The following is a 26,988-nucleotide window of genomic DNA, read 5'->3' on the forward strand; positions in this document are numbered from 1 at the left end:
AAAGCTGCCCGGACACATTCCTAACGCATTTCATGGCAACAGAGCGACTTGCACATGGGACCTGAGGAAGCAACAATGACTAGAATCCCCACAAAACTTTCGAGCACTGATGGCTGGAGGCGAGAGCCCACAGAGTGAGTCTAGACTGGCGTCATCCAACGGAACTGTAGCACCATCCATGCAAGTAATTGAAAATTTTTCTAGCATCCACATTTAAAAAAGAAAAAAGAAAGAGCAGGTGAACTAAATTTAATTACAAATTTTTATTTAACCTGATGTATCCAAAATAGTGTACAATCTTCCAATACGTAATCAATATAAAATGATTGAGCTATTTTGCATTCTCTTTTTCTACTAAGTCTTTGAAATGAGGGTTCAGTTCAGATTACCCACGTTTTGGGTGTGCAGCAGTCACATCAGGTTATGGCTATGGTATTGGACAGCTTAGAGATGTAGAGAGGTGGCCCAGTACTGCCCTGAAGAGCCAGGTGCCCACCACTCCCCGAAACGGGCAACAGCTTCATAACCCACAACATGGCAAGCTTCATTTCACATATTTAGCCTTGCCATATGATTTCCACTGAAGAAAGAGTTCCAGCAGGAAGGGCTGAGAATAATTGAACAAAAGGTTCCATCTCCACAAACGTTTGAGAACTCTTGCACTAGAGCTCCTACTGCAGGTAAGGTGATGCAGGCCCTCAAAGGTTAACTGAAGGCTCATGGTGTCCAGCCAGTGAGTGTAGCCCTGATATTAGAACCTGGTCCCTAACGCCTCACCTGGCCATCTGTGTCACCCGCTGGTAATCTGCCCACAGGCAAATGACAGATGTCCTGTGAGAGTGAATGCAATTATTGTCAGCTTATATCAGAACCATATGGACTGCCACAAAGTAAGCACAACCACTAAAGAAGATTCTGTTTTTGTTCATTTTCTTTGTAGAGATTTCCTTCAATTAGAGGTTAAGCTTGTCCCTACTCTTTTGGAGTAGAGCTTCTGTATCACTTTTCTGAGAAAACCAATGACCCTGACTGCCCTCCCAAACAGAACTGGTGAGGGCAAGGAGACTGTTCATAGTTCACAGCCTGGATAATCAACATATGAAAGACAGTGCAAACAAGAAAAAAAAAATACTGATGTATTTATACCAAAATTAAGCTAACAAGGAAAGAGAAGCATAGATGTAAACTTGATGTACAAATAGAAAACTACAGACCACTTTTATTTTCCTAATTCAGTCAATTTTCAGAATCCAAGATAAGTCCTTGGGGGAGTATACGAGAGATCCCATTGGTATGGGCACTCTAATTGCAAATCATCTACCATCATTATGATTTCTAAACTAAAATTTCAACCATCGTAGGACATTAGAGTTGGAAGGAACCTACAGCAATATTTTGAATTTTGCAGGTGAGGAAAGCAAAGCCCAGAAAGGTTGAGTTCCAAAGATCAGACGATTGGGCCAAAATTTAGGTCCTCTGCATATCAATCAAGTGCTGGTTTCTAAATTTTTGAAGGTATTTTTGTTTTGAAAATATGGAAAGTATAATATACAATCCTTATAACGGTGCATCAGTAATAGTATGGCTGATAAGTTTCTTAAAAGATCAGGTGGTCTGATAAAACAGTGTATTAAGCAGTAGTGGTTATTCAAGACAAAGATTAAGCTATGATTTACAGACCTGCTTATCTTATCCCAGAATTCCCTACACACGTAACTAATATATAAGTGGTGCCAGGACAGACCTGACTTCTCTACCAGGCTAGGGACTCTCATCTCCTCAAGTTCAGGAAGCAAACATGAGAATAAATGGATGAAAAATGCCTAGAATATTCTATTTCAGTTATTTTTTTTTAAAAAAGAGGATTTAAGGTGACAAAATATTGGTTTAAACAAAAAACTTTTACAATAAAAATGACTCTCTAACCACTAATTGCTTTATGTGATGTAAGCTGTATGTAATATAAACTCTAATGGATGTAATTCAGTTATTAGTGGTTGAAAATTCACTATATTTTTGACTTTGGGGGAAAATAGCTGGTCTTTCTCTAAATTTCAGCGATCAGTTTGCTAATTAACATGGATTCAATAGTTTAAGCAAGATTCTATTCTGCATCTTGATAGGGATGTTCAAATATAGCAATCTCTCATTTGGTATGAAATATACCTTATAATAAAATATGGATGATTATGGGCTGGATTGTACCCCATCAAAATTCTTATGTTTAAGTTTTAATTCATAATACCTCAGAATGTGACTATATTTGGAGATAGGGCCCTTAAAGAGGTAATTAAGGGAAAATGAAGTCATGTGGGTGGTTCCTAATCTAATGTGACTGGTGTCCTCATAAGAAGAGGAAATTAAGACATAGACTTGTGCACCCAACATGCGAGGATACGTCTGGAAGATGCCCATCTGCAAGGCAAGGGGAGAGGTCTCAGAAGAAATAAACCCTGCCAACACCTTGATCTCGAACTTCTAGCCTCCAGAACAGTAAGCAATCAACTTCTGTTGTTTAACCCACCCAATCTGCAGTACTCTGTTACCTTTGTTAAGGCAGCCTGAGCAGGCTATCAGAGGGACTCCATGTCAAGAGTAAGAAGATCTTGTCACCCAGATAATTTGCTCAAAGCAATTTCAAAACTGGACTGCAAATTATTTTTCCACATTTCCCTAAGATATTATGACTCAAATTCTAATGCAAAGGCATTATAAACTATGTTAGACAATTTTCTTTTTTCCTTGTATGATTGCAACATAAGATTCATCTTAGTAACAGCCTGGTATTATCAAATATTGTCATGTATTTCACTTAATCCCCTATACATATGATCCTGGGCTAGAAATGCAGCAGGAGATGATACAGAACACGTAGTATTATAGAAAACTGATGCATTTTGATAAACATCATAAAATAATTCAAATAGTGGAAGCCTTGTTCACAACCTTTATGCTAAGAACCCTGGTGGTCTTTGGGGGACAATTAGAACTAAATGAATGCTCAGGAATGAGCTTTCCAATATTTGAGGGAAAGGTCATTGATTATAATGAATTTCATTTTGGAGGATGTCTAGAATTTTAGTTTCACCGAAATTTTGAGGGTTCATGAAAATAGTTTTTTTTGGAAAGAGGGAAGGCAGAAAGGAAGGAGGGAGAAGGAGAGGGAAGGAAAAGAAATATGATCAGCTCAATATAACATTTACTACTGCTATAAATAACAATAATAATTTTTGATTTTTCGTACTTGTATATGATCGGACAGCCTTCTGCAATTCATTAAAGCTTCAACAATGAAACAATACTAAAAGAAAAATTCATCATGTCCTATGGTCCTACGTGTATAGCGGCATCAACTCTAATGGACTTGAGAGCCCTGAACAACGAGAAGAGGCCGAGAAATCAATTCTTCTTGAGTATAGCAGCCCGAAGCACTTCCAAAACACTTTGGAATAAATATATATTTCCTCTAAGGTGCAATAAAACACTTAAGAGGGTGGAGCTGTAACATACTGGATACATAGAAAAATTTTGTTTTAAGAGAGGGAAAAGTCACACCATGAAACAGAGGGCTAGTTCAGGGAAATGTGATATAAAAATGAAGGATTATTGCAAAGCCCTGGACGGTTAAATCTTTTATCTTGACTCTGTTCTCCTCTTACTACTTTTCTAAGTTCTGTTGTATTTTAAAGGGATGTTTATTATTCAACTTGCCATGTGCTGAATCCAGTACAGAAATTAAACCTGTGAACGGGACAGGCAGTTCTGACCATGGTTGCCTGTGACAGGGCTGGAGATTCACTGCGGACGCCAAGGCCACTAATCAGGGAAGCTGAATTACCTTATTTCCAGTTGTGCATTTGACTCTATTTGATTCTCTGCTGTTGTATCCAAGAGACATTTTTCGTGTTTGTCTCATCGACCCAGAGTTACTGCAGAGTAAAAGGAAGCACTTTGTGTTTGCATCTGTTACTGTTCTGAGGATTATCAGTGAGGTAATGATGCAATGCCCTCTTCCACTCACTGGGCAGCATGTTACCATAGCAACAGATCATTATATAAAGTTCATCAGTTCAGCCAGTTGTGACTCCAAAGTAGCAGACAGCTAATATGTGTCAAAAGTTCTTTCTTTTAACCCATAATTGAGCAAATGAATTAAACTGGTCTTGGCACTGGGAGCTCAGTATCGCATTTATATAGTAAAAGGGAATTAAAAGAAGAAAACAAGCCTTCTTGGCTAGTGTATGCCTGCAAAGGAGATTTTAATTAACTCAGTTTATCAGATTCAACTAATGGCTTAGTTTTTCTCAAAAACAGATATGTTAGCCAGCTTAAACATCCTAGTCATAAGTTATATGCAACATTCTTTTATCCCAAATATTATTTTTAAACCATATTCCTGCATCCTCACCCTCAGCATATAAATTCCAGGTAGTCAGGTGCTGGGGGACCTAGCCTGTCTTATTCACTGTGATCTCACTGGTGTCTGTGCCTGACACACAGTAGATGCTCAAGCAGAGGACATGGTTCCATGTGAGGACCCTGAAGCCCGATGATCCAGGTTAGACTCCTGTCTCCAGGTCACTCACATCTGTGTCTCCTTCACCCTGGGGTCCAGCTCACAGGCCAGGGGCCATGCAGTGAGCTTATCTATGCAGAAGGCCTGGACAGTGCCTGGCACGCAGGATGCGTTATCTGAGAATTCAGTATTATTATTTTATTGCTATGTTTAGCTTAGAGATTATAATCCTTACCCAAGTTTTGTCTAAAATGAGCAAGCTCCCTGCCTCGGTCAGTACTGGCCGCACATAAAGCAGAGGGGTGGATGATAGCTCTACTGCCTTACTGAGAAACAAAATGAAACCAAACACTCCTTTAAGTACTCCAAATCGTAAGCTGGTGCTTTTAGGAAATTTACCAGTGGAGTTTTCTGTGAATAAAAACCACATTCCACTTAAAATGAGAGTGCAACTGATAGAGTCCTCTGGGTATCTTTTCTAAGCTCTCCTCTAACCCCAGAGCTTAATTCTAACTCTCATCATTCTGTTAAGGAGACAATTCAAGTTTCTAGAAGGTAATAACTTACCTTAGATTTACTCTATCTAAATTACAAAACAACGACCCAGTTGGCAAAGTCGGCAGCCCTTCTCTGACAGTCACCAGGCAGGAACACAGAGTCTAAATTACCCTCTCACCCCAGTGGTAAAATTTATACTGTGCCTGGTCCCATTAGGTGTGGACTGAGATGGCTGAGAAAAATCTATGCAAAGAACTTTTGTAATTTTGCATCATTAATTTGGAAGAAAAAAGAGAGCTCTCTACTCAATGGAATGAGAAAATTATTTTGTCATTTTCCTGAATCATTACATTACACTAATTATGAACTAGTGGCTGAGATTCCAAGCTATTTTTTTTAAACATCTTTATTGGAGTATAATTGCTTTACAATGGTGTGTTAGTTTCTGCTGTATAACAAAGTGAATCAGCTATACGTATACATATATCCCCATATCCCCTCCCTCTTGCGTCTCCCTCCCATCGTCCCTCTCCCACACCCTAGGTGGACACAAAGCACCGAGCTGATCTCCCTGTGCTATGCGGCTGCTTCCCACTAGCCGTCTATTTTACATTCGGTTGTGTATATATGTCAATGCTACTCTCTCACTTCGTCCCAGCTTCCCCTTCCCCCTCCCCGTGTCCTCAAGTCCATTTTCTACATCTGCATCTTTATTCCTGTCCTGCCTCTAGGTTCATCAGAACCTTTTTTTTTTTAGATTCCATATATATGTGTTAGCATATGGTATTTCCAAGCTATTTGGGAGCTAGATTTTCACATGCTTTCTTCAGGCATGATCTCATCCACTTCTATAGCTTCAAAGCCAATCTGAGGTCTCTGTTACTGATCCAAACCTTTCTCTTTGGCCTCAAAGAAGAAGTTCCAACCGACTGTCAGACCTACCACAGGAAACTGGAACTCAGCATATCCCAAAACTGAGCTGTGTCTCCCCTTTGGCTCAAATCTGTTCATGCATCTGAAATCCCTTTCCATTTGTTAGGATAAAATTTTCAATCTGACACATCCCACATTTTAGCTTCACCTTCTGTCTCTCTACCCACAATGCCAGCCTTTTAGAACACTTCCTCCTTTCAGAACACTCCATGCCTTTCTATATCTGCAGGTTTTCCATATCAGTATTACTGTGCCTTCTCCCAGGAAGGTCTGTCCAAACCTTCTCCACCAGGCAACCATCTCCCACCTTCCAAGGGCCAGTTCCCCCTCTCCTCTGTGGGGTGTTTCTGACCCTCTCAAGCCAGGTCATTGTTCCCAAGTCTCTGTGTCTCTCGGATCTAGAGGGAGAAACCCTTAACCAGTCTTTGAGGAGAGGATGGGGAAGGGAAAGTCTACACTTTTCAACTGGACCTTGAAAGATGAATGTGCATTCACCCAGCAGAGAAGGAAATGAGGGCAGGTCAAGGAGGGAGGGTGTCCTGACCAAAGTGGGGAAGACTGGGGACCGTGGCTCACAGACGTGTAGGATTAAATGTTCCTTAGAAGGGTGATGCATTGGGTTGGAGCCAGAAAATGAACACTGCGGAACAGTCCAGTTTACATGTGTTTGTGCAATGCCACAAACTGGATCAAGTGTAATGAAGCTCTGAGCTCTGCAAAACACTTTGGCAAGCAATCTGGAATAGTGTAGCAGAATTGAAGATTCCCGTACCCTGTGAATCAGCAACTTCAGCTTCCCAGCCCATGGGCCATGACTAGGTTACACATATACCATGATATAGACCTCCTCCACTCCTGAGGCAGTGTGGGCAGCTCTGCCCTGCTGGGTTGGTGCCCATGGTAGCAAGTAACTTTGATTTTTCCAATGTGCCGTATACAGAATGTCATTTTCTATGGTTGCCATGATTGGGAAGCCCTGTCCTGGACACAGTTCTTGGTTCAGGCTCCAGGGGATGTGCACAGGGATGCAGGGGCAGATGTAGCAGCACCACTTACAACAGCAAAAGACCAGAAATCCTCCAAATGCCAGTCAACAAGATTACCTTAAATTCAGGCAGGTAATGAAAAACTGTATATAGTGGCAAAGATGAAGGGACTTCAGTTGTGTGCATGAACATGGATGAATCGTTAATTTAAAAAATGTTGAACAAAATTTTAAAAAGAGAATCTTAAGAGAATATACATAGATTCATTTACCTAAAGTTCAAAAGCATATAAAAGTAAGCTATGTCATCTAGGGAATAAAATATGGTGACATTATAAAAGAAAGCAAGGAAATAATAAAAACAAAATTCAGGGTAGTGAATACTTTGGAAAGAGGGCATGGGTTTGGGGTGGTGGTGAAAAGGGGGGCCTTTAGAACACCTGTGAAGCTCTGCTGTGTGACTTGGCTGGTGGGTAAATTGGTGTGCCCATGTAATTACTCCTTATACATAAGATATATATCTAAAATAGTAGTCTATAACTTCCCCCCCAAAAAAACTTCTTAAAAATGGAAAACTACTATATAGAATGCAACTCTTGACCTTTGCAAACTTGGCTTCTTAGGTGGATGGACACACCTATCTCTTATACCATGTGCCATACACCCCCCTCAAGACACACACACACACACACACACACACGCTTACACCATAGGAAGATAATTTAGATGCAAATATATTACAATAGAAGTGAGTATTAAAAACAAAAGGCAGGGCTTCCCTGGTGGCGCAGTGGTTGAGAGTCCGCCTGCCGATGCAGGGGACACGGGTTCGTGCCCCAGTCCGGGAAGATCCCACGTGCCGCCAAGCGGCTGGGCCCGTGAGCCATGGCCGCTGAGCCTGCGCGTCCGGAGCCTGTGCTCCGCAACGGGAGAGGCCCGCGTACCGCACACACACAAGAAAAGGCATTATAAGTATGTAATAAGGTGCATACACTTCTATTCCCTAATATTCCTCTGGGATGGAGGCAGGTATTCCCTGGAGCGTGTCCTGAACAGAGCTTGAGATGGGAGCCGACACGCTTCCCCTTTATCTGCCCTCTGCACCCGGATATGGGGAGAGGTGTCAAGGAAGAAAGGCTCCAGATGAGATATGGGTAGAATTTTCATTGGGAGCCTATTGAGAAAGAGTGAAAAGATAAAGGGGCAGGAGAGAGAAGGTAGGGAGATGGCGGCAAACTGCCAATAAACCTTCCCGGTGACCATGGAACCTTCACGGCGTCTTCTAAACTCACACAATACTTGCTGCGTCTTGCTCTTTTCAAACACAATCTGGAGAAGGAGACGACTTTGTGTCTGACAGCGTGAGAAACACAGTCTGCCTGAGAGTGCACAGGATTTCATGAGCATAAGCTCAAAATTAATGAACAGAAATTGTGGGGAGAGTGGAGGACTTCCAAGGCCATGACATTGGGAGTCTGAAATAAGGAACCAACTATTCAAGGGGCAGGTAAGTCCCAGCTGGTCTCCACTGGGCGGGCATGATGCATGCCATTAAATGTCTGTGGTGGGGGGAACAGGCTTGCATTGTGACTCGTTACCTGAGATGAAAAGCTGGGGTATTCAGCCACTAAACATGCCACACACTAACGATGCAGATTCCGGGGCCCTTGGCCTGCTGGCTTCAGCGCTGACATTCCGATGCGGCTCCCGAAATTTCCGTGGGTGCCGATTTGTGACCCACATGGCATCCCAGTCCAGTTCTTACTCAGGCAGAAGAAAAATTAGGAGTCCTAACAAAATTCCCCGAACTAGGATTCAAGTGGCTGAGGGCCAGTGTTGTCCCAACACCAGTTGTACATCCTCCAACCATGAAGGCCAAGGTGAGGGTCCCAATCAGACACCAAGAGAGAGAGGACCAGGGGGGCAACAGGTCAGTGTCTGGAGCAGGAGGGAGTGGGCACCAACCACAGGGCACAGGAATGGCCCTCTGATTCCTGGGATGAGAACATATCAGAGAAGATGGGATACAACTCAAACACTGTAGAGAAAACTGGATCACAGGTCACAAGAGAAGATGTCAAAGGCCCAGTCACTAAAACTGGGTGAGGGGTCACAGCCCAGCCAGGGAAAGAAGACCTGGCACTGGGCTCAGGCCCTCGTGTTCCTGGCACACCTGGTGCTCAAGGCAGGAAGGCCCCAGAATCTGAGGAACCCAGAGGTACAGGTTAAGGAACCCGGGCTTTGAAAGTTAGAGGGTCCTGAAGACAAGCTACAGATGAATCATCCCAGGTCAGCAATTCAATGAAGACCAGGACCACTGGCTCTTATCCAGTCCATGCAGAGAGAAATTCATGCTACCCACAATAAAAAAAAAAAAAAAAAAAAAGCCAACATTATGTAAGCAATACAATTTCTAATTTAAAACAGAAAATTAAAGTTTAACTCAAAGAGCAACAGTGCATTGTGAAGACTGCCTTTTAAAGACCCAGTTTACCAAGGACAAGTCAAGGTCTCTGCCAATGGGGCTATCTTTCACTTTGAACCAGTGTTCTTTTGCTACGGTCAAGGTCAGATTTTTAAAATTAATTGATTACACCAGTGAGGGCCTACATTAAATGCCTACACTGATAATCTTTGAGATCACTTCCAATACTACAGGTAAGGATTTCATTTTTTATGAGATTGTGAATATTTAGACAATTATTGAAATTTGTATCATTAACACAAATACATGAAAATTGAGGGCATGAAAACCTCATATCTGTTCTGGGGGCGTGAAAACCAACTTCTACTGCTCTAATTATAGATAATTCTCAATATTTTAGCCTCACAAGATAACAATGCTTAACACATATTTTCTAGTTAAAGAAAAAAACCACCTATCTTGAGCAAATTTTCTTTTCCTTTCTCTCCACTCGTTTAATTCCTCAAATAGAAAAAGTTACATATTTAATCAGTTTCATTATACTCAGTTGGAGGGCAACATTAGACTAAAAGTAGATTACAAGAACTGCCCCCTGAACATTGTTTTAATCTCAAAATGCCTTAAAAATTTCAAACAGAGTTAAGCTTTTGTAGCCTTCAGAAATAAAAAAAGTGATGATAATTATTCACTCGGTCAAAAAGTTAATTTGCATTAAATGCTCTTAAATGGTTAAAAAGCTCAGAGTTTTTTTTTTTTCTTCTTTCTTTCATATTTGGGCTTAGTTAACACAATGACAATGGAGCTTGGTGACTGGAAGGATGGCTGGATGGCCAGATGGACATCTACCCATTTATTCAGCATTGATTTAGCATTTACTATCAGCCAATGCACAGCAGGGGAAGGTACTTTTTTCCTTCATGTTCACTTTTCTTTGGTCTACAAGAGTAACTTTGTACATAATTATAATTTCTGATATTCTTGACTTTAGAAGTTGGTTAGGTTTGGGCTGCCTTGATTCTTCATACAAGGTCTCATTAGCAAAAGTCACGTCCTCAGCTTCTCTAAGGAAATACTTACTTATCCAACAGGTAAGTCCGATAAGACCAAGTAGGAAGAGCATTTGCCCCTAGGGACATTGGCTTAAAAATTACTCCATTCTTAACACTATGAGAATTGTATGGTTCCTTGATAAGAACCTCTGCAGCATCTTTTTGGAAAGATAATTTTGTTTAAAGACCATAAAATACCCTACTTAAGAAACATCGATTTGGCCACTTCAATATTTCAAAGAGGAAAGGGGGATGAAAATATTATAAACAAATAATTGGACAGCTTTTTAATAGCACCGTGGGATTATCCAATTTTTTTGCAAGAAATAAATGAAAAGAAATTCTGATGTTGACATCTCTGCAAATGACAAATACGGCTTCCCATACCCACACAGGTTTGTTTGCAAACCTGCACTGTCAATAACCACACCACCATCAAGCTGTTTGCACCAATCCCAGTTTGCGGCAGGCATCCTGGTGGGAGGATGAATTCCTTCCACCTGGGTTAATTCACCACTTCCTTTAATGGGCTCCAGGTGGGAACTATAATATTAACAGGTATACCTCGCCCCCTGTACCTTAGTGCTCTCTTACTCCTAGGTCTGTCAAATCTCTTCCTTTTTGCACTAAGGGATTTCTCTACCCACATCTCCTCTGCAAAGAAATGATGGGGTGCTTTTTTCTTCCAGTCACTCTCCTGAGTAACAGCTTCTGGAAGAAAGCCTGTATATAATGTCATTGCTAATGATATTTCATCTTTTGGTGGAGACTGCACTTATTCGTTCCTGGTCCTTCTGTGTGCACTGCTGTCTGCTTTAGAATTTAATTACCTGGAGGCCATGGCCTAAATCTGCTTAGTAATGCTTGGTCATCATTGTTAGGCAAGGGTCATATATACAAGCCAGTAAGGAAGGTAGAAAGTGCTTAGACGAATGAAAAAGGTAGATGGTCAAAGCCAAGGTGTAAACAATCCTACAAGTAATTTGCTGCCGTGATCAGATGTGGGTCCACTTTGGCCCAAGCAACCCGACACCTTTGCAAAGCTTCCATTACCATGTCCTCCTGCATGTCAGACGAAATCATTTTAGAATGATTTACTCTGAAGACCATGTTCCTTTCAAAAAGTGAGAGGGGCCAGCACTCTGGCCGAGTTTTCCTAGTGCAAAGATTCAATTTGTTAACACATCATAAACAGAATCAAATCATTCCAGATTTTATGGTACTAAGAAATGTCGCTTTCTGATTTAACAGCTTAGAGAATGACAGTGGTGGGCCAGTTGACAGCAATTTCACAGATTACTTTAATGCTCACCAGCAATGTGGAGGGGTGGGAGAGTCCTAAGAGTCTCTTCCTTGCATTCCCAAAAGAATCACAAAACTGCAACTTGATCCTGTGTGTTCACAGAGGTCCATGTCAACCTCAAGCATCCGGCAGGCTCTTCTTGTGGGAATCCTGAGAGTTCCCCAGTAGTCCTGGAATAACTGGGTGTCAGAGAGGCAGCACTACCTTGGGGAGACAGGCAGTCGCCTCCCCGCCTGTAGGGTGATGTCAGAAGGATTCTTCTGACAGGGTGTGTGTTTATCTCTATAGTCAGGAGAGGCCCACGCCTCAAGGTCACAGTACAAAGAAAGGAAGGAAGAGAGAGAAAAGGCAGACATGGTGATGGCCCTTACATTTTTAATGTTGTCAGATATATCATTTGTTTTTTTGTTTTTGGCTTGTGAGGGAATTATCTGTTAAATGCCATAGAATATATGGCATATCCCCCCTGCCTTTCACTTCTACATTATTGATTTTTTTTTCCAGTGCAGACATTAGCTCATGGAGTGCCGGAGCCAATGAAAAATGACTTCATTCTGCCATGAGCACTGCAGCCGGGTCTAGATGACCAGGCACAGAACAAATAACTGATGCAACTAGGCAGCTCAAACTAGAGCAAGAGATGTTTTTTTCCCTTTACATATGAACAGCCCTAGTAATTCAAAGTGTAGATGTTTGCCCCAAGGAGAAACATTTTATATTTAATTTGAAACTTTCACAAGCAAACTTATATTTAGGAGCTCTTTTGTTGGTTTGTCTGTTTGGTGGGAGTGGGTAGCAGGTATGGGGTGGGTGTTTCAAGAGACTTCCTGTAGTAGCAAATTTCTAGAGTGGCTCCACAATTACATGGGTGTGTGTGTATATATATATATATATACATACATATGTACCCCTTCTTCCTGAGTGGCCCAACCTGTGATGATGGTATGTCACTCCTGTGATTAGGTGACATTATATGGCAACAGTGAAGGAATTCTGCAGGTATCATTAAGATCCCAAATGAGTTGATTTTGAGCTACAGTGGGATTACCCTTTGTGGGCCTGACTTGATCAGACGAAAGGTCTTCAAAGAGGGGAAGGACCTTCCCTGAGAAGAAAGGTTCTTTGCAGCCTTGACAGAGAAGCCTGGCTGGGAAGGAGCTTCAGGCAGCCTGTAGGACATGAGAGTGGCCTCTACCAAGAGCCAGCAAAATCCTGGGCCCCTCAGTTACACAGCCATGAGGACATGAACTCTGCCAACAGCCTGAATGAGCTTGCATGTGGATTCTTCACCAGTCCAGCCTTCATATGAGACTGCAGTCCTACCTAGCATCTCGACTGCAGCCTGGTGAGACCCTGAGCAGATAACCCAGCTAAGCCCAGGCTTCTGACCCACAGACGCTGCAAGATAATATACGTAAGTTGTGTTAAACTGCTAAGATTACATATATATATATATTTAGATAAAATCCCTTTTAACAAGTTTCGTATGAAGAGAAGTAGTTAACAAGTGTTGGTAATAATTGTACAATGTATTTAATGTGTTTTGTTCCAGACGATGAAATGAATGAGGATGAAGTAGCCATTTAATTGGGAGATTTATTACCTATGGAGATGTTGGTTTTTAAGATCAACTAGAAAAGTTCTTTTATTATAACACTTGCAGGTTCATCATCACATTGGCAGACAAGTGAGTCTTCTCATAACTGAATTTCCAGGATAAAAGTATCTGCAAAAACATATCCTAAATTATGCATTCCAATAAATGGTGATCTACATTAGACTCGCCTTACCACGGCATGGCTTGTGGGATCTTAGTTTCCTGCCCCACCAGGGATCGAACCCAGACCCCTTGCAGTGGAAGCTTGGAGTCCTAAAAACTGGACCCCCAGGGAAATTCCTCACAGTAAGTGGTCTGAATGTTTCTCTGCAGAAGTGGAGATCTATAATTCACAAAACAAGAAAACCTGGGACATTGGGTGGATGTTGCCAAAACCTGTTTGGAGTTATGACATCATTTCACACAGAAATAATGATATACTAATTAGAATTTTGTAGAAACAGGAGGACAGCAGGCCTGGGAACATGACGCAGGACCTGCCATGACATTTAAAGAGGTTATAACAAAAATGCACATTGGGCAGGATTTATATGAAAAGATGAGGTGAAGAGAGATAGTTTGTATTTCTTTCGTCCACAGACTGCAATGCTTTACTACCTGGGGCAACTGTCAGTCAATCCTGATCATGTGAAACATGAAAGACAGAATGAAAGATTTACATGGGTCTAAAACAAAGAAAGGCAGGAGAGAGAAAGCAGACGGAGAAGAAAACAGCAAAACTGTCTCCTCTCTAAAGGCAGAAGTGGATTGCATCAATTTAGAGTAAATTGGGACATTTACTAATTAGCGTATAACTTCAGATTATTTTGTGGTTGGGGAACTAGGCATAAAGTACTAAAATTACTCAGAAAACATGTTTAAAACCAAAACACATTAAAAAGTAAAAATTAAGGTTCCTATATTTAGTAAAACAAAACAATTAATTGTTGTTATACCATTTTAAGTGATTTGGCATATATTAAATTGTATTCAACAGATTTTTCAGTTTAATTGGGCCTGACATAAAGTAATACTAAAATACTGATTTTGTTTCTTTTGGTGTCTTTTTTTATGAATAATGAATGGATTGTTACTGTATTTATAAATATGCATAAATACAAAGTCATATCCTCAATTTATTATATAATATTAGGTGAAGTGTAAAATCTATCCCATGTTTTCTAATATTGACTTAAGATCCTGGAGGATTTATGAATAGATAATGCTGCTTAATATACTCATAGAGTTTATCAGATCCTAATATAAAATACTAATTTTGTTTGTTATGTTTAGGACATTGAGAAATGTCAGGGGAGCAGGAGAAAGCCAGGCTAACGTTTTAAATTGGCTGCAAGATCAGGTGCAAAGTGAAAAAGTATACCCAGGTGGATTAGTGTCCTGGGGCAGCTATAACAGAATACCGTGTTCTAAATGACTTAAAGCAATAGGAATTTATCATCTCACTGTTCTGGAGGCTAAAAGTCTGAAATCAAGGTGTTGGCAGGGCCATGCTCCCTGGAGACTCTGAGTAAAATCCTTCTTTGTATCTTCCCAGCTTCTGGTGGTGGCTGCCCATCAGTGGTAGTCCCTGGCTTTCAGCCACATCCAATCTCTGCCTGTGTTGTCACATGTCATTCTCCTGTGAGTGTCTTTCTCCTCTTCTTATAAGAACACCAGTCATATTGGATTAAGGGTCCACCCTACTCCAGTGTGACTTAATCTTATCTAATTACATCTGCAAAGACCCTATTTCCAAATAAGGTCACATTCTGTGCTATTGGTGGGTTAGGACTGCAGCATATCCTCTGTGGGAACACAATTTAACCATAACACCAGGTAATTGGAATTTTCCTACATTGTTGTTATTCATTACAATTACTTTATCATTAAACTCAAAATTCATTAAGTTTTATCAAATAAGCACTAGAACGACATAATGCTCCCTTTCAGCCTAGGGAACGCCTTACATAAATGGGCACATATAGAGAAAATCCAGATTAGGTTTGGATTTCCAATTTCCAGTGAAAAGGACAGAATTTGGAGTGATTGTAAAAAACCTTTCCCCTATAGGATTTTTTTTTTTTTTTTTTTTTTTTAAATTTATTTATTTATTTATTTTTGTGGTACGCGGGCCTCTCACTGTTGTGGCCTCTCCCGTTGCGGAGCACAGGCTCCGGACGCGCAGGCTCAGCGGCCATGGCTCACGGGCCCAGCCGCTCCGCGGCATGTGGGATCCTCCCGGTCTGGGGCACGAACCCGTGTCCTCTGCATCAGCAGGCAGACTCTCAACCACTGCGCCACCAGGGAAACCCTCCCCTATAGGATTTTCACAATTTTTTTTTTATACTTCTTTTGGCTGCACTGAAGGCCATGTGGGAACTTACTTCCCTGACCAGGGACTGAACCCGCACCTCTTGCATTGGAAGCGCAGAGTCTTAACCACTGGACCACTAGGGAAGTCCCAGATTTTCACAAATTAATGTTTGCTTGTGACACTTAGGTAATTACAAATTGCTTATAAATATTAAGGGAGATAATAGTAACGGCAACAGTAAATGTATTACTTAATTTTTGGTGCCTGTAAAGATTTCCCTAGGGTCCTTAAGTCTTATGTACTTTAGTTCAAGGCAATACCTGAGGTCTGTCCCTCCCTCATTATTATTATTATATTTGTATTAAAGTCTTACTATGGTCTATAGAGCATATATCATTTATCCCTGCCTTCGTTTGTAACCGGACAACTCTGCATGGTTGGGTGAATCCTTCCTTAGTGTGATTGCCTAGAAAGCAGAGTATGAAGCAAGGATTAGAAGCTGATGCATCGTTAGGGGTACAACCCCAGGGCTGTGTGAGTGAGGGAAGAGATACAGCGGGAAGAGGGGAGTAGTGCCGCGTGAAGGGTCACCATGGGCCACTCCTGTATGCTGAGCCACAAAGAGATATCTGCTTGGCTACGTGAAGAACCCATTGAGTTCCTGAATAGCCCACTGGAAGGAAAAAAGAGAAAGGAATTTATTAGGTGGTTCCTTCCCATATCCTGCCTCTTGTTGGTTGAGATTAGCCTCACGGGAGTTAATACCCCTGCACTTCCGCATTGTATCTCCCAGATCCTTTAGCATCTGCTTGAGAAGCTATATCCCAGGCCAGCGGTGTGATGTCTCATCCATGTCCAGAAGTGGCACGAGGGCCTGGCCATCAGCTGGTCAGCACCAGTGGGAAGAACCTCATGGTCCTGCCCGGGCATTTATCAGCCCAGGTGACAGCTGAGATGGAGCAAAAGGCTGAGGGTCCAGGAGAAAGGAAGGCCAAGGAAATCTGAGGAGGCGCTTAAGACATGTCCAGTTCATGGACCTTCTCCGAGTGTTCTGTACACATGATGCTTCACCAGCTCTCAGAGCCCTTCATGTTCTATAGGACACTAATTTTTCTTTCATCTGAAATTAAAATGGATCCTCAGTTCACCACCCACCCTTTTTCCACGACTTCTTTCCTGATATTTCCATTCTGATATTCTTCTTTAACTAGAAATCAGGGTTTTCTGTTTTGATGGATGCTGTATCCCTAAATTCTCCATGTACCTTTATTTTTGAAGGAAAGATTAGTCTAGAATGAAACTCTTGAGTCACATTCAGTTTTCCTCCAATTTTTACATATATTGCTTTACTTGAAATCTGGTCTTGAGTGTTCCATTATTTTGTTTTATTTTGTTTTCCTTTCTTTCTCAAAGCTTCTCCATCATTTGTTTGGCTGAATCTAGCCAGTAATTAGCCTTGTTTTTGCTTGTAAAAGACACTCCTGGTATTTATTCTATTGCTTGAGATTTTCATTTTGTGGCATGTCTGCCTGTTTTCTTTATTCCTGGTTGAATATAATACTCTTGATTCATATTTTCTTTCAGAATATTTTTGACCACATTTCACAGATTCATGCAGTCAGAGAGTGTTCTGGAGCCACCTAACATTTTTTTCCATTTGTAGGTATTTTGTTCTCCTGAGTACCTGAATAATTCTTTCTTTACTTTTGCAATTTAAAGACTTAACCTGACTACATTCAGTGTTCTTTTATTCTGAGTCAATATTGCTCAAATATGGTGTGTTTTGAAATGTACAGACTCAATTCTTCCTTTATTTCAGAGAAATTATTCCTAGTACTTTTGCCTATCCCTGCCTAGACCACCAGGTTCTATTACATATGATTTCTGACTTTTTTTTAGCCTGATATATTTTAGTCATTCTGTATCAGCTTGCTGCATCCTAAAACATTTTCTTTCAAATCAAGTCACATCTGTTTTGCTAACTAGTTAGCAAATCATACCAGCAACTACAGAGATGAACTGTAAACGTGTCTGCTCCGCTCACGTTGGATAACAGATTTTATATCTGCATCACAAACAATTAGAAATCAATCACAATAATGTCAGGGCCCAAGCACAGAGAGAGGCAAGGCACATTTATTATAGAGAAGTGATTCTAAATTAAAAAAAAAAAAGAAACAAAACTATTATTTCCTCTAGAACAGCAGTACTTAAATATGGACCAGAAATGCCCAGCATTGAGTTGATCTGGAATCCTGTTAGAAACACCCTACTCTCTGTGCTGAATCAGAATCTCATGGGGTTGGGCTCAGGAACCCACATTTCTCATGCCCTCGAGGTGAGTCATAGCTATGCCCCCGTTGAACAGACACTGGTCTAAAATAGCGCTCCAGAAATAAGAAGGGTTTGAGTTAAGGGAACAAACAGTTACGGAAAAATAAAATAAATGGTTAGCAGAGGTGGCAGAGGGTTCAAAACTATAGAACGTGGTACCTGAACAAAAACAAGAAAGCATATGGGAGAAGGGGCAGATTGGTAGACACACTGGAATTGAGATCGAGTGAAAATAAAGTAACATATTTCACCCTAGAGAGGACAGTAGAAACTCTGAAACTGAATGGTATTTCCACGGAGATACCATAGAATTAGAACAACCATAGCTAAGGGCAGAGCAACAGCCATAGGTGAGGGGCAGAGAGAACACATGGAGCTGGCAAAGGAATATCACAGAGGGAGAGGTGCCAGAAGAGACAGGGCTCCGCAAATCAAGATTCCCAGAATACGCGGATGGTCAACATGCTGCTAATTTTATCTTTGTAGAGAGGCACTGAGCAGCTGTTTGGATATAAGACACAGCCACGTATAGATCTCCAGTCATAAATATCCTAAAGGAGTTACCATTGCCATTTTGTCTCCTGCTCTGAGAAGACCTTCAAAGGAATAACTTACAAAGTATCAGCACAGTCATGGCCCAGATAATGGAGAGAGATAACAGGAGAGAGAGGGGAGTAGCATGAAAACAGACCCAGAAGGGGTCCGGGAAAGGCTGTTTGACTCAGGGGGGTGGCCCCTGAGTCAAACAGCCTTCCCTGGTGGCCAGCAGGGAAATGCCATTCAAGCTGCAAGAAGCAAAGTGAACTGTACAATGAACAGAGGTTTTTTCACTTCAATTTTTAGATAATACTGACAAATAAAATTAACCAGCTTTCAAATGGCCATGGATAGGAGTTCTCCAATTTGTGCTTATTCAAGCAAACTCCAGGTGAGAGAAAATAAGTTATCACAAAACCTGATTCCCAAACCCAAGATATCAAACTGATTTTATTAGCAAGTTAGGAAGTATTCCATCTTCACGTCCACTGGTTGTGAATGTTACCCTCATGCCCTGTCGGCTGAGCACTTATTAATTCCTGAATGAGGTACAGCATGTGGACACAGTTTATCGTCAAATGCATCCAAGGTTTGACTTGATGTAAACTACTTGGGCAGGATATAAATAAAAGGCCACATAAACATCAGCCTTCTGAACTTTAAAGGTCAAGTTCTGTAATCTTTGTCATCCCTACTTGTTAGGAGCTGTTCAGCTCTTAGCTGGTTTAGTTAAAACAGACTGGCGTTTTTGGATATTCTTTCTAATATTCCATTTTTACATTTCAGTGCCTTGGAAATAAAGAAGAAAGCTATTTGCTGGACCATTAAAAATGACATCCTTTAGAGCTAAATTTTATTCTGAACTAAACCTTGTAAAAGAAGAGATCACCTTCAAGATGTATTCATCAGTGCTATAAGAGATAAAGGAAAAGATCCAGAACTTGGTTGAGACATGAAATTTGTACTTTAAGAGGTCCTAAAGTTAGAATCATCAAACTAGTCTAAACAAATAACATCTATGTATCCAGATGCTAGGAGAACTCTGCATGTCTGCCCTGAGTCCCTTCATGTGGTTGAGAGCAGGGCTCTTTTTGGGATCCCATGTATCCATGGTTATTTCCCTGCTGGAAGGGGTCTTCACCCACTGCAAAACCCCTTCCCCTTGAGTTTAACAAACAACCTGACCAGTCAGTCATGGAAACTGCAGAAGAGTTCTATGTATGGCATCGCTCTCCATAATCCCATCCTGTGATTGCTGTTAGTACATCTTGCTATGCCATGACTGAATTTACAAACAGGCAGCAGATTAAAACAAAAGCAACAAATCAGGTCTGCAGAACAAAAAAGTGAACCTCTGTAGGACATATCTGCTGAGTGGCTTGCAGTCTATCATTATCAGAATGAGAACTGCAAACCTGGAGCCAGGATCAGACAGCCTGGGTTAACCATAGCTACTTCAGGCTGAGCTAATCCCCTAGCTTTAGCGTGGGAGGGGATGGGAACCAGAGGGGGAGGGGAAGAGCAGCAGCCCAATCATGAGAACATTCAAAACAGACTTGAGCAAGCAAGTTTCTAGAAGGCTGTACTGTTTAAAAAGTCACAGATGCTGACTATAATTTAATCTCAGATCGGTAATTTATCTAAGTTGTTCTGTTGGAATTTGATTTAGATTCTGTTCGAACATGTTGTTTGTAATAAAAATCCTCAAATATTTTATCCCAGTGGCCATGTTTTAAGTTGACAGAACAAGTTGCTCATTGCTATGGACTGAATGTGAGAAGTCCAAAATTCACACTGAAGCCCTAATCTTCAAAGCAATGATATTTGGAGGTGGGGCCTTTAGGAGGTAATTAGGTCATAAGGGTGGAGCCCCATGATGGGATTAGTGCCCTTATAAGAAGAGACAGGAGAGAGATGATCTCTCTCTCCACCGAGTGAGGACACAGCAAGAAGATGGCCATCTATAAACCAATAAGTACAATGCAAACAAACATGACCTTCCCATGGTCTTGTCTGTGGACTAGGTCAGGTTTCTCCAGTTGAGGTCATAGGCTGCTCTGTGCTGACCTACCCAGGCCTGCTCAGGACCAGCCCATCTCCCTGCACCGTCCCTCCTCCAAGTACTGATGAGGAACTCAACAGCCTCCCAGATTTCCAAGAGGACTCTATTCTCTGTGGCATCAACCAGAACATTTATGGGAGAAAATAAAATAGGAAAATTTTGGAAAGGTCCATTTCATTCATTCCTCAAGCTACCACACCCTATGGGGGAATTAAGATGAAAATAGCAGAAAAAGGGTCATGGTTCCTTCTTAGACTCTGGTGAGCAAGATAGACACTGTGATGGTAATTCCTTATCTGCTCTTAAAACAGACTTGAGGTCCCATCCCCTCAGGCTAACACATCAATCTTCTACAGGCCTTCACTGAATAGCTTCCTGAAGTCTTGCTCATGGTAGCTGTTTCCCCCTAACCTCCTCCATGCTCCCTCCCTGTCCCCCACTCCTCCCTCAGACTGACCTTTAGAGGCACCAGTGGCCTCCTTTGGTGATGCAACGGTCACATCTCTGTCCTTAGCTGAGCTGACCACACAGCAGCACCGGCCACAGCTGACCACTGCTGCATCTGGCTCTTTGGCTGTGTGCAAACCCAGCTCTTCCTCCTTGGTCAGCTCTCAGCTTAACCTCATCGGCCAAGCACAGGAGCCTTCCTGGCTCTCCTACCACATCACTTTAGTCACACCCACTGCATAAGCTTGGCATCACTTCTCACGATTTCCTTAGTGGTTGGTTCGTTATGTGCTGTCCCCGCAGGAATATAGAGAAAGATGCTGCTGGTCTGCTCACCATCTCACTTCATCAGCACTCAGATGAACCGCAAAATAGTAAAAGCTCAGTAAATCTTAGCAACTTTGTAAATAAAATTAACCAACTGATGGATATAAGATATTATTAACAACAACAGTGGAAACTGTGTTCTATGAAAAAGTGCCAACTATACGAAACACTGGACAGAGGATGTAGGGATGGGGTGGACTTCACAAAGCGGGATTTTCTATACAGGAGGACCTGAAGCAAGAAAGAGCTGGGAAAGTTTGTAAAACTAAGACCCAGCCATGAGGCCAGCCTAGGGCACCCAGCACTCTTCATGTAATGAACAGAGATGGAACCTGCCTTCAACAGGTGAGTTACTGTGGAAACCGAAGAGGTCTAGTTGTCACTGATAATTTGATAAGCATTGTTGCCTGTGTTTTCTGTAAAATATTTTCTTATTTATGCCCCCAAACATATTCTTCAGAATGCTTCTACCTACAATCCTACAACAGGAATATATTGCTGTGAGCACTGTTTGTAAACCAATTGGAAATCATATGACAATCTCAGGATAATATTTCACCAGACAATGTCCTCTAACAAATTTCACTGTCTTAAATTATCTGAATTAAAATGGTCTTTCCAAGAAAAGATGTATTTTATGAGTAGTTGAGAAATACTAGTTAAGAAATCAGTATTTACAATAGCCAAGACCTGGAAACGTCCTGTCCAGATCAATGGATAAAGATATGATTTTATATATATATATATATATACAATGGAATATTACCCAACCATAAAAAAGAGTGCAATAATGCCATTTGCAGCAACATGGATGGACCTAGAGATTATGATACTAAGCAGAGTAAGTCAGAAAGAGAAAGACAAATACCATATATTACTTCTATGTGGAATCTAAAACACGACACAAATGAACTTATCTATGAAACAGAAACCAGCTCACAGACAGAGAGAACAGACTTGTGGTTGCCACGGGGGAGGGTGGGCTGAAGGAGGGAAGGATTAGGAGTTTGGGATTAGCAGATGCAAAATAGTATACATATTATGGATAAACAACAAGGTCTTACTGTATAGCACCAGGAACTATATTCAATATCCTGTGATAAACCATAATGTAATAGAACACAAAGGATACACACACACATATATAACTGAATCCCTTTGCTGCATTGCAGAAATTAACACAACATTGTAAATCAACTATACTTCAATGAAATTGAAAGAAAGAAATCAGGCATTGGTTTTCCAATAAAAATTATAACTAACACAGTGAAAAAAGATGATGAGATTATTTTCGGAGGATGACGAAGATAAGGAAGCATCCTGGACTTTGCTGCTTGGAGGAAAGAAGACAGGCCCAAAGCTTGACACTGAGATCTCATGTTTAGAATTTAAAACACAAAATCAGGAGATGATAGAAAGCTCCTCAGAGGAGGGCGAGCTCCTACCTGTGGCCAAATAAATGATGTGGATGAGCGCGTCCCTGCCCTGCACCAGGTCGACGGCCACGTGGGAAAAGCGGCTGTTGTCCTCCATGAAGGAGGGCACTGCAGTCACTGGTTGTACCACCTCATGCATCAGGATGAACTTCTGAGCATCCTGCAGGTTCCTTTCCGTCAGGTTCACGTACAGGCCCTGGTCCATGGTGCCGCACTGCAGAAGAAGACATGCGGTTACTGGAACCAGCCACCCCAGCTGGAGGGCGACTGGGAATCTGAAAACCTGAGTGGGCCAATGTGCTCCCTTCTCCATTTCCGCCAAAGTCCCCATCCTTGGCGTTCCTCCCATTTTAGGTTTGAACTTGTTATATTTGGGGAGTCTCTCCACTCCCATCATAAATGAATGATGAGAACAAATGAACTTATCTACAAAACAGACTCACAGACTTAGAGAACCAACTTATGGCTATCTGGGGGGGATGGGTGGGGGGAGGGATAGTCAGGGAGTTTGTGACTGACATGTATACACTGCTATGTTTAAAATGGATAACTAACAAGGACCTACTGGATAGCACAGGGAACTCTGCTGAACGTTGTATAACAGCCTAAATGGGAAAAGAATTTGAAAAAGAATAGATACGTGTATATGTTTAACTGAATCACTTTGCTGTACACCTCAAATTATCACAACATTGTTAGCCAACTACACTCCAATATAAAATAAAGAGTTAAAGAAAAATAAATGAGTGATCAGAAGCTTGAAGAAAATGGAATAGAAGTCGTTGCTAACTTCAATTCTAACAGCATATACAGAACATCTCCGCATCACGTGTGGAGTCCCTTGGGAGCTGTCTGGCTAAGTGCACACTACTGAATCTGTCACACAAATCAGGTTCCCAGATGGAAAACACAGCAATCACATGCATCACGTAGATTTGCTAGTTTTCCTTGGAATGGCGGGTTTCTAAGCGAGACATGGATTCCACCGAGATAGAATCAGGTCATTTTAATCTGTAAACTATGTGATATTGTTCTACTGTCTTTTACATGGGCTACAAAACACTGTGCTGGCCTTATTGCTTTGTGCCCATATTCTGAGCTAGAAGAAGCAAAAAATTCACATAGAGTTGAGCATCCGAGAAAAAACATGGGGCAGGGGAGCAAAACTTCCCACCCCAAAATGTCTTTCTGGCGTGTGGATTATTTCGAGCTGAAAACAACGAAGGCCCAATAGACTCAGGAAGAAACTTTGCCCTTCCCCCTAAAGGCCTAAAAAATTTAGATGGAGGGCCTGTTCCTGGAATAGAGCTATCTCCAGAGATATCAGCAAAGAATATGGGCTAAGTGTGGTGGGAGAAACTCAGCAGGGCCTAGAGATCAGAGCCCCCTCCGGGTCCCATTGTCTCTGTAGGCCCAGCAAACACTTATTTACCAAGGATTTGCTTTTCTATCTCCAGGTCAATTGCTTTCCTCCCCTTTGAAGTCTCAAACCACTACCCTCAACAAGCTCTTTCATCTTTAGCTAAAGATGGTATTTAAGGTGAGGGTTTCGGCCACTTGGGTGAGTTACTCAGTTTTCCTGGGTCCCTCCCATGTATACATGTTATTAAACTTTTGTTGGATTTTCTCCTGTTAATCTGTGTCATGTCAATTTAATTCTTAGACTGGTCAGAAGAATCTAGAAGGGCAGAGGAAACTTGCTTTCTCCCCAACAGTGATGAATTTTCAAGAAGAGAGGGGAGTAAGATAAAGGAAGTGAGGAAGGAAGGGAGATGGGCAGAGAGGAGTGTAAAGGAAGAAATCAGAAGGAAATAGGAAGGAAGGAAGAAGATTCTCAGGTAGCAGAAATACCACAAAGAGGAATCTGTGATACACAGGGAAAAAAAAAAAATTAGGCCTGGAAATTGCTGAGAATTAAACTCAGAGCTGTGCTACGAAAAGGCTGGCAGGTGTTACATAGGATGGTCCTGGGCAAGGATGAGGTTAAAAGAGGGGTAGGAAAGCAAGCAAAGCTTTCCTGGGGCAGAATATAGAATCAGAAAATTATCGCCAAGCTTTCTCATTTCTTTCATAAACTTTAAATTGTGGTTCCAAGAAAGGCTGATCCTCGGCAGAACTCCATAGAAGTAGGTTTGATAGAAATGAATTTCCCTGTTCATACCATCTGAAACTACCTTTATAACATGTCATTTCTAATACTTGGTTTTATAATAGGTTAGAGGTGCAAAAGTATAAGATGGACATGGCTTTTTAAGAATAGACGGTATTTTTGTAGCACTTGATAAAATATCCTACATGCCATAAAATGATAGGCTGATTTAGAATTAAAGTATCTTGGAGCAAAATGGATTCCAAGACTGGTCCAATGCTTAGTTGAATGTCACATCCTTGCAGGGGGCCCCAGGTGCCAGGTGGTGGGATGGTCAGGTGAAGGTGAAGGGTACAGCTCTGTGGTCTCAGGTGAGGCCCTGCCTCTCAGCCTCTGCCTCTTTACCTATAAGGTGGCTAGAAAAACACTTCCTCTGCTCACTTCACAGGGCTGCTGTGAGGCCAACTGAGACTATCAGTGGAGAGCATTTGTAAGTTAATTGAAAGTGTCTGTAAGTGCCAAGGGACAAGGCCGTGTGCCTGGCACAGAGAAGCCATTCAAACAATGGTAAATGGTCAATGCGTCCGTCTAGTAGCAGGGAAGCAATTCTATGGGCCATTGAGCTGCAGGGGCCCGAGGGAATGAATGGATAAATAAAGGGAGGAAGGAATCAGTGGGTGAATACATAGCAGTTGCATTGGGGCAGGGGGGCGTGCCAGGAGATTTTCCATAATTAACGTATATAGCAGTAACACTCGGAGGACAGAGACAGTGCCTGTTGACAGATGTGTTACAAAATGCTCTGAAGTCTATCCAGGTGAGTTCTAGTTCCGAGAGTGACAGTGTTTGGTGGTTTTCTCTTCCTGAAATCAGCAGCGATACTTAAGTCACGGGTAGCAACGAGCAATCTGACTGCTGGGTGAAGTTTTGCATGCAGGTTTTGTTTTCTCTGCACAGTGTAAAAAATTGGCATCAGAAAAATCAGGAGACATAATATAAAACCGAGGACCTCTGGCTGCTCTTGAAGAACCTGGGGACCTAAGTGACGCAGAGGCCTGTGTGGGCTGGGGCTTCAGAGCAGGAACCCCGACTGTTCCTTGTCGTTTTCACGATGCTTTACCTTACTTAAATCAGCAACCTGAATTGTCACTATGATATTGTGATTTATAATAAGAAATATATATATGTGGCCTTTGTCCCTGTTCTGTCACAGAGCTCCTAAAACCCTTGAAATTTCCTAAGTGATGAGAGCAACACAGGTGTCTTTTGTTATGTTAATAAGGTGACTTTTGGACCTCACCTAATGATGGGGGCTAGTCCTCAGCGGACCCAACCATGTGATTAGAGGGTTGGAACCTTCAGTCCCACCACCCTGACCTCCAGGAAGGAGAAAGGTGCTGGAGGTTGAATCCATCACCAATGACCAAATGATTTAATCAATCACGCCTGTAGGGAAGTCTCCATAAAAACCCCAAAGGATGGAGCTCTCAGAGCTTCTGGGTTGGTGAACAAGAGGAGGTTCAGGGAGCGTACCCACCTCAGAAAGAGCTCCATGCCCTTTCCCCATACCTTGCCCTACTTGCCCTGTGAATCTCTTCCATCTGGCTCTTCCTGAGCTGTGTCCTTTATAATAAACCAGTGATCTAGTAAGTAAAATGTTTGAGTTCTGTGAGCCTCTCTAGCCAATTAATGAACCTAACGGACCTTGGAATGTCCCACCTGTAGCCCACGGGTCAGAAGCATGGGTGACTACCCGGACTTCAGAATAGCATCTGAAGTGGGGCTCAAGGGGAGAGTCTTGTAGGACTGAGCCCTCCACCTGTCATATCTGATGCTATCTCTGGGTGAACAGTGTCGGAATTGAGTTGACTTGTTGGACACCCAGTTGGTGTTGGAGAATTGCTTGGTGGCGTGGGAAAAAAACCCACAAGTTGGAACCGACTGACAAAATCTTTAGCCAAGAACTGGTTTTAAACTATGTACTCCACAGTGTCCTCGTTTCTTTTGCCAGTCTATAATGAATATCTCACCCAAGGATTCTTTTACAAACATTTTGAAAGCTATTTAAATTTATAGCATATATTTATTGGATCATAAGGAACCCACTTTAGCTCTCTAATGGGCTGCAAATGTTCT

The 26,988-nt window shown here is 41.8% G+C and overlaps 1 protein-coding gene across 1 annotated transcript in view; it reads right to left on the minus strand.

Annotated features, from left to right (window-relative positions):
- Window positions 1-26,988, minus strand: part of SEMA5A (semaphorin 5A) — a 293,519-nt gene that overhangs the window by 100,747 nt on the left and 165,784 nt on the right. Inside the window, exon 9 of the mRNA XM_065873940.1 lies at window positions 22,773-22,977. Coding sequence (XP_065730012.1) covers window positions 22,773-22,977 — 205 coding nt within the window. The remainder of the gene's footprint in view (window positions 1-22,772; window positions 22,978-26,988) is intronic.

The sequence above is a fragment of the Phocoena phocoena genome, chromosome 3 (assembly GCF_963924675.1).
Source record: "Phocoena phocoena chromosome 3, mPhoPho1.1, whole genome shotgun sequence".
Lineage (NCBI taxonomy): Eukaryota > Metazoa > Chordata > Mammalia > Artiodactyla > Phocoenidae > Phocoena > Phocoena phocoena.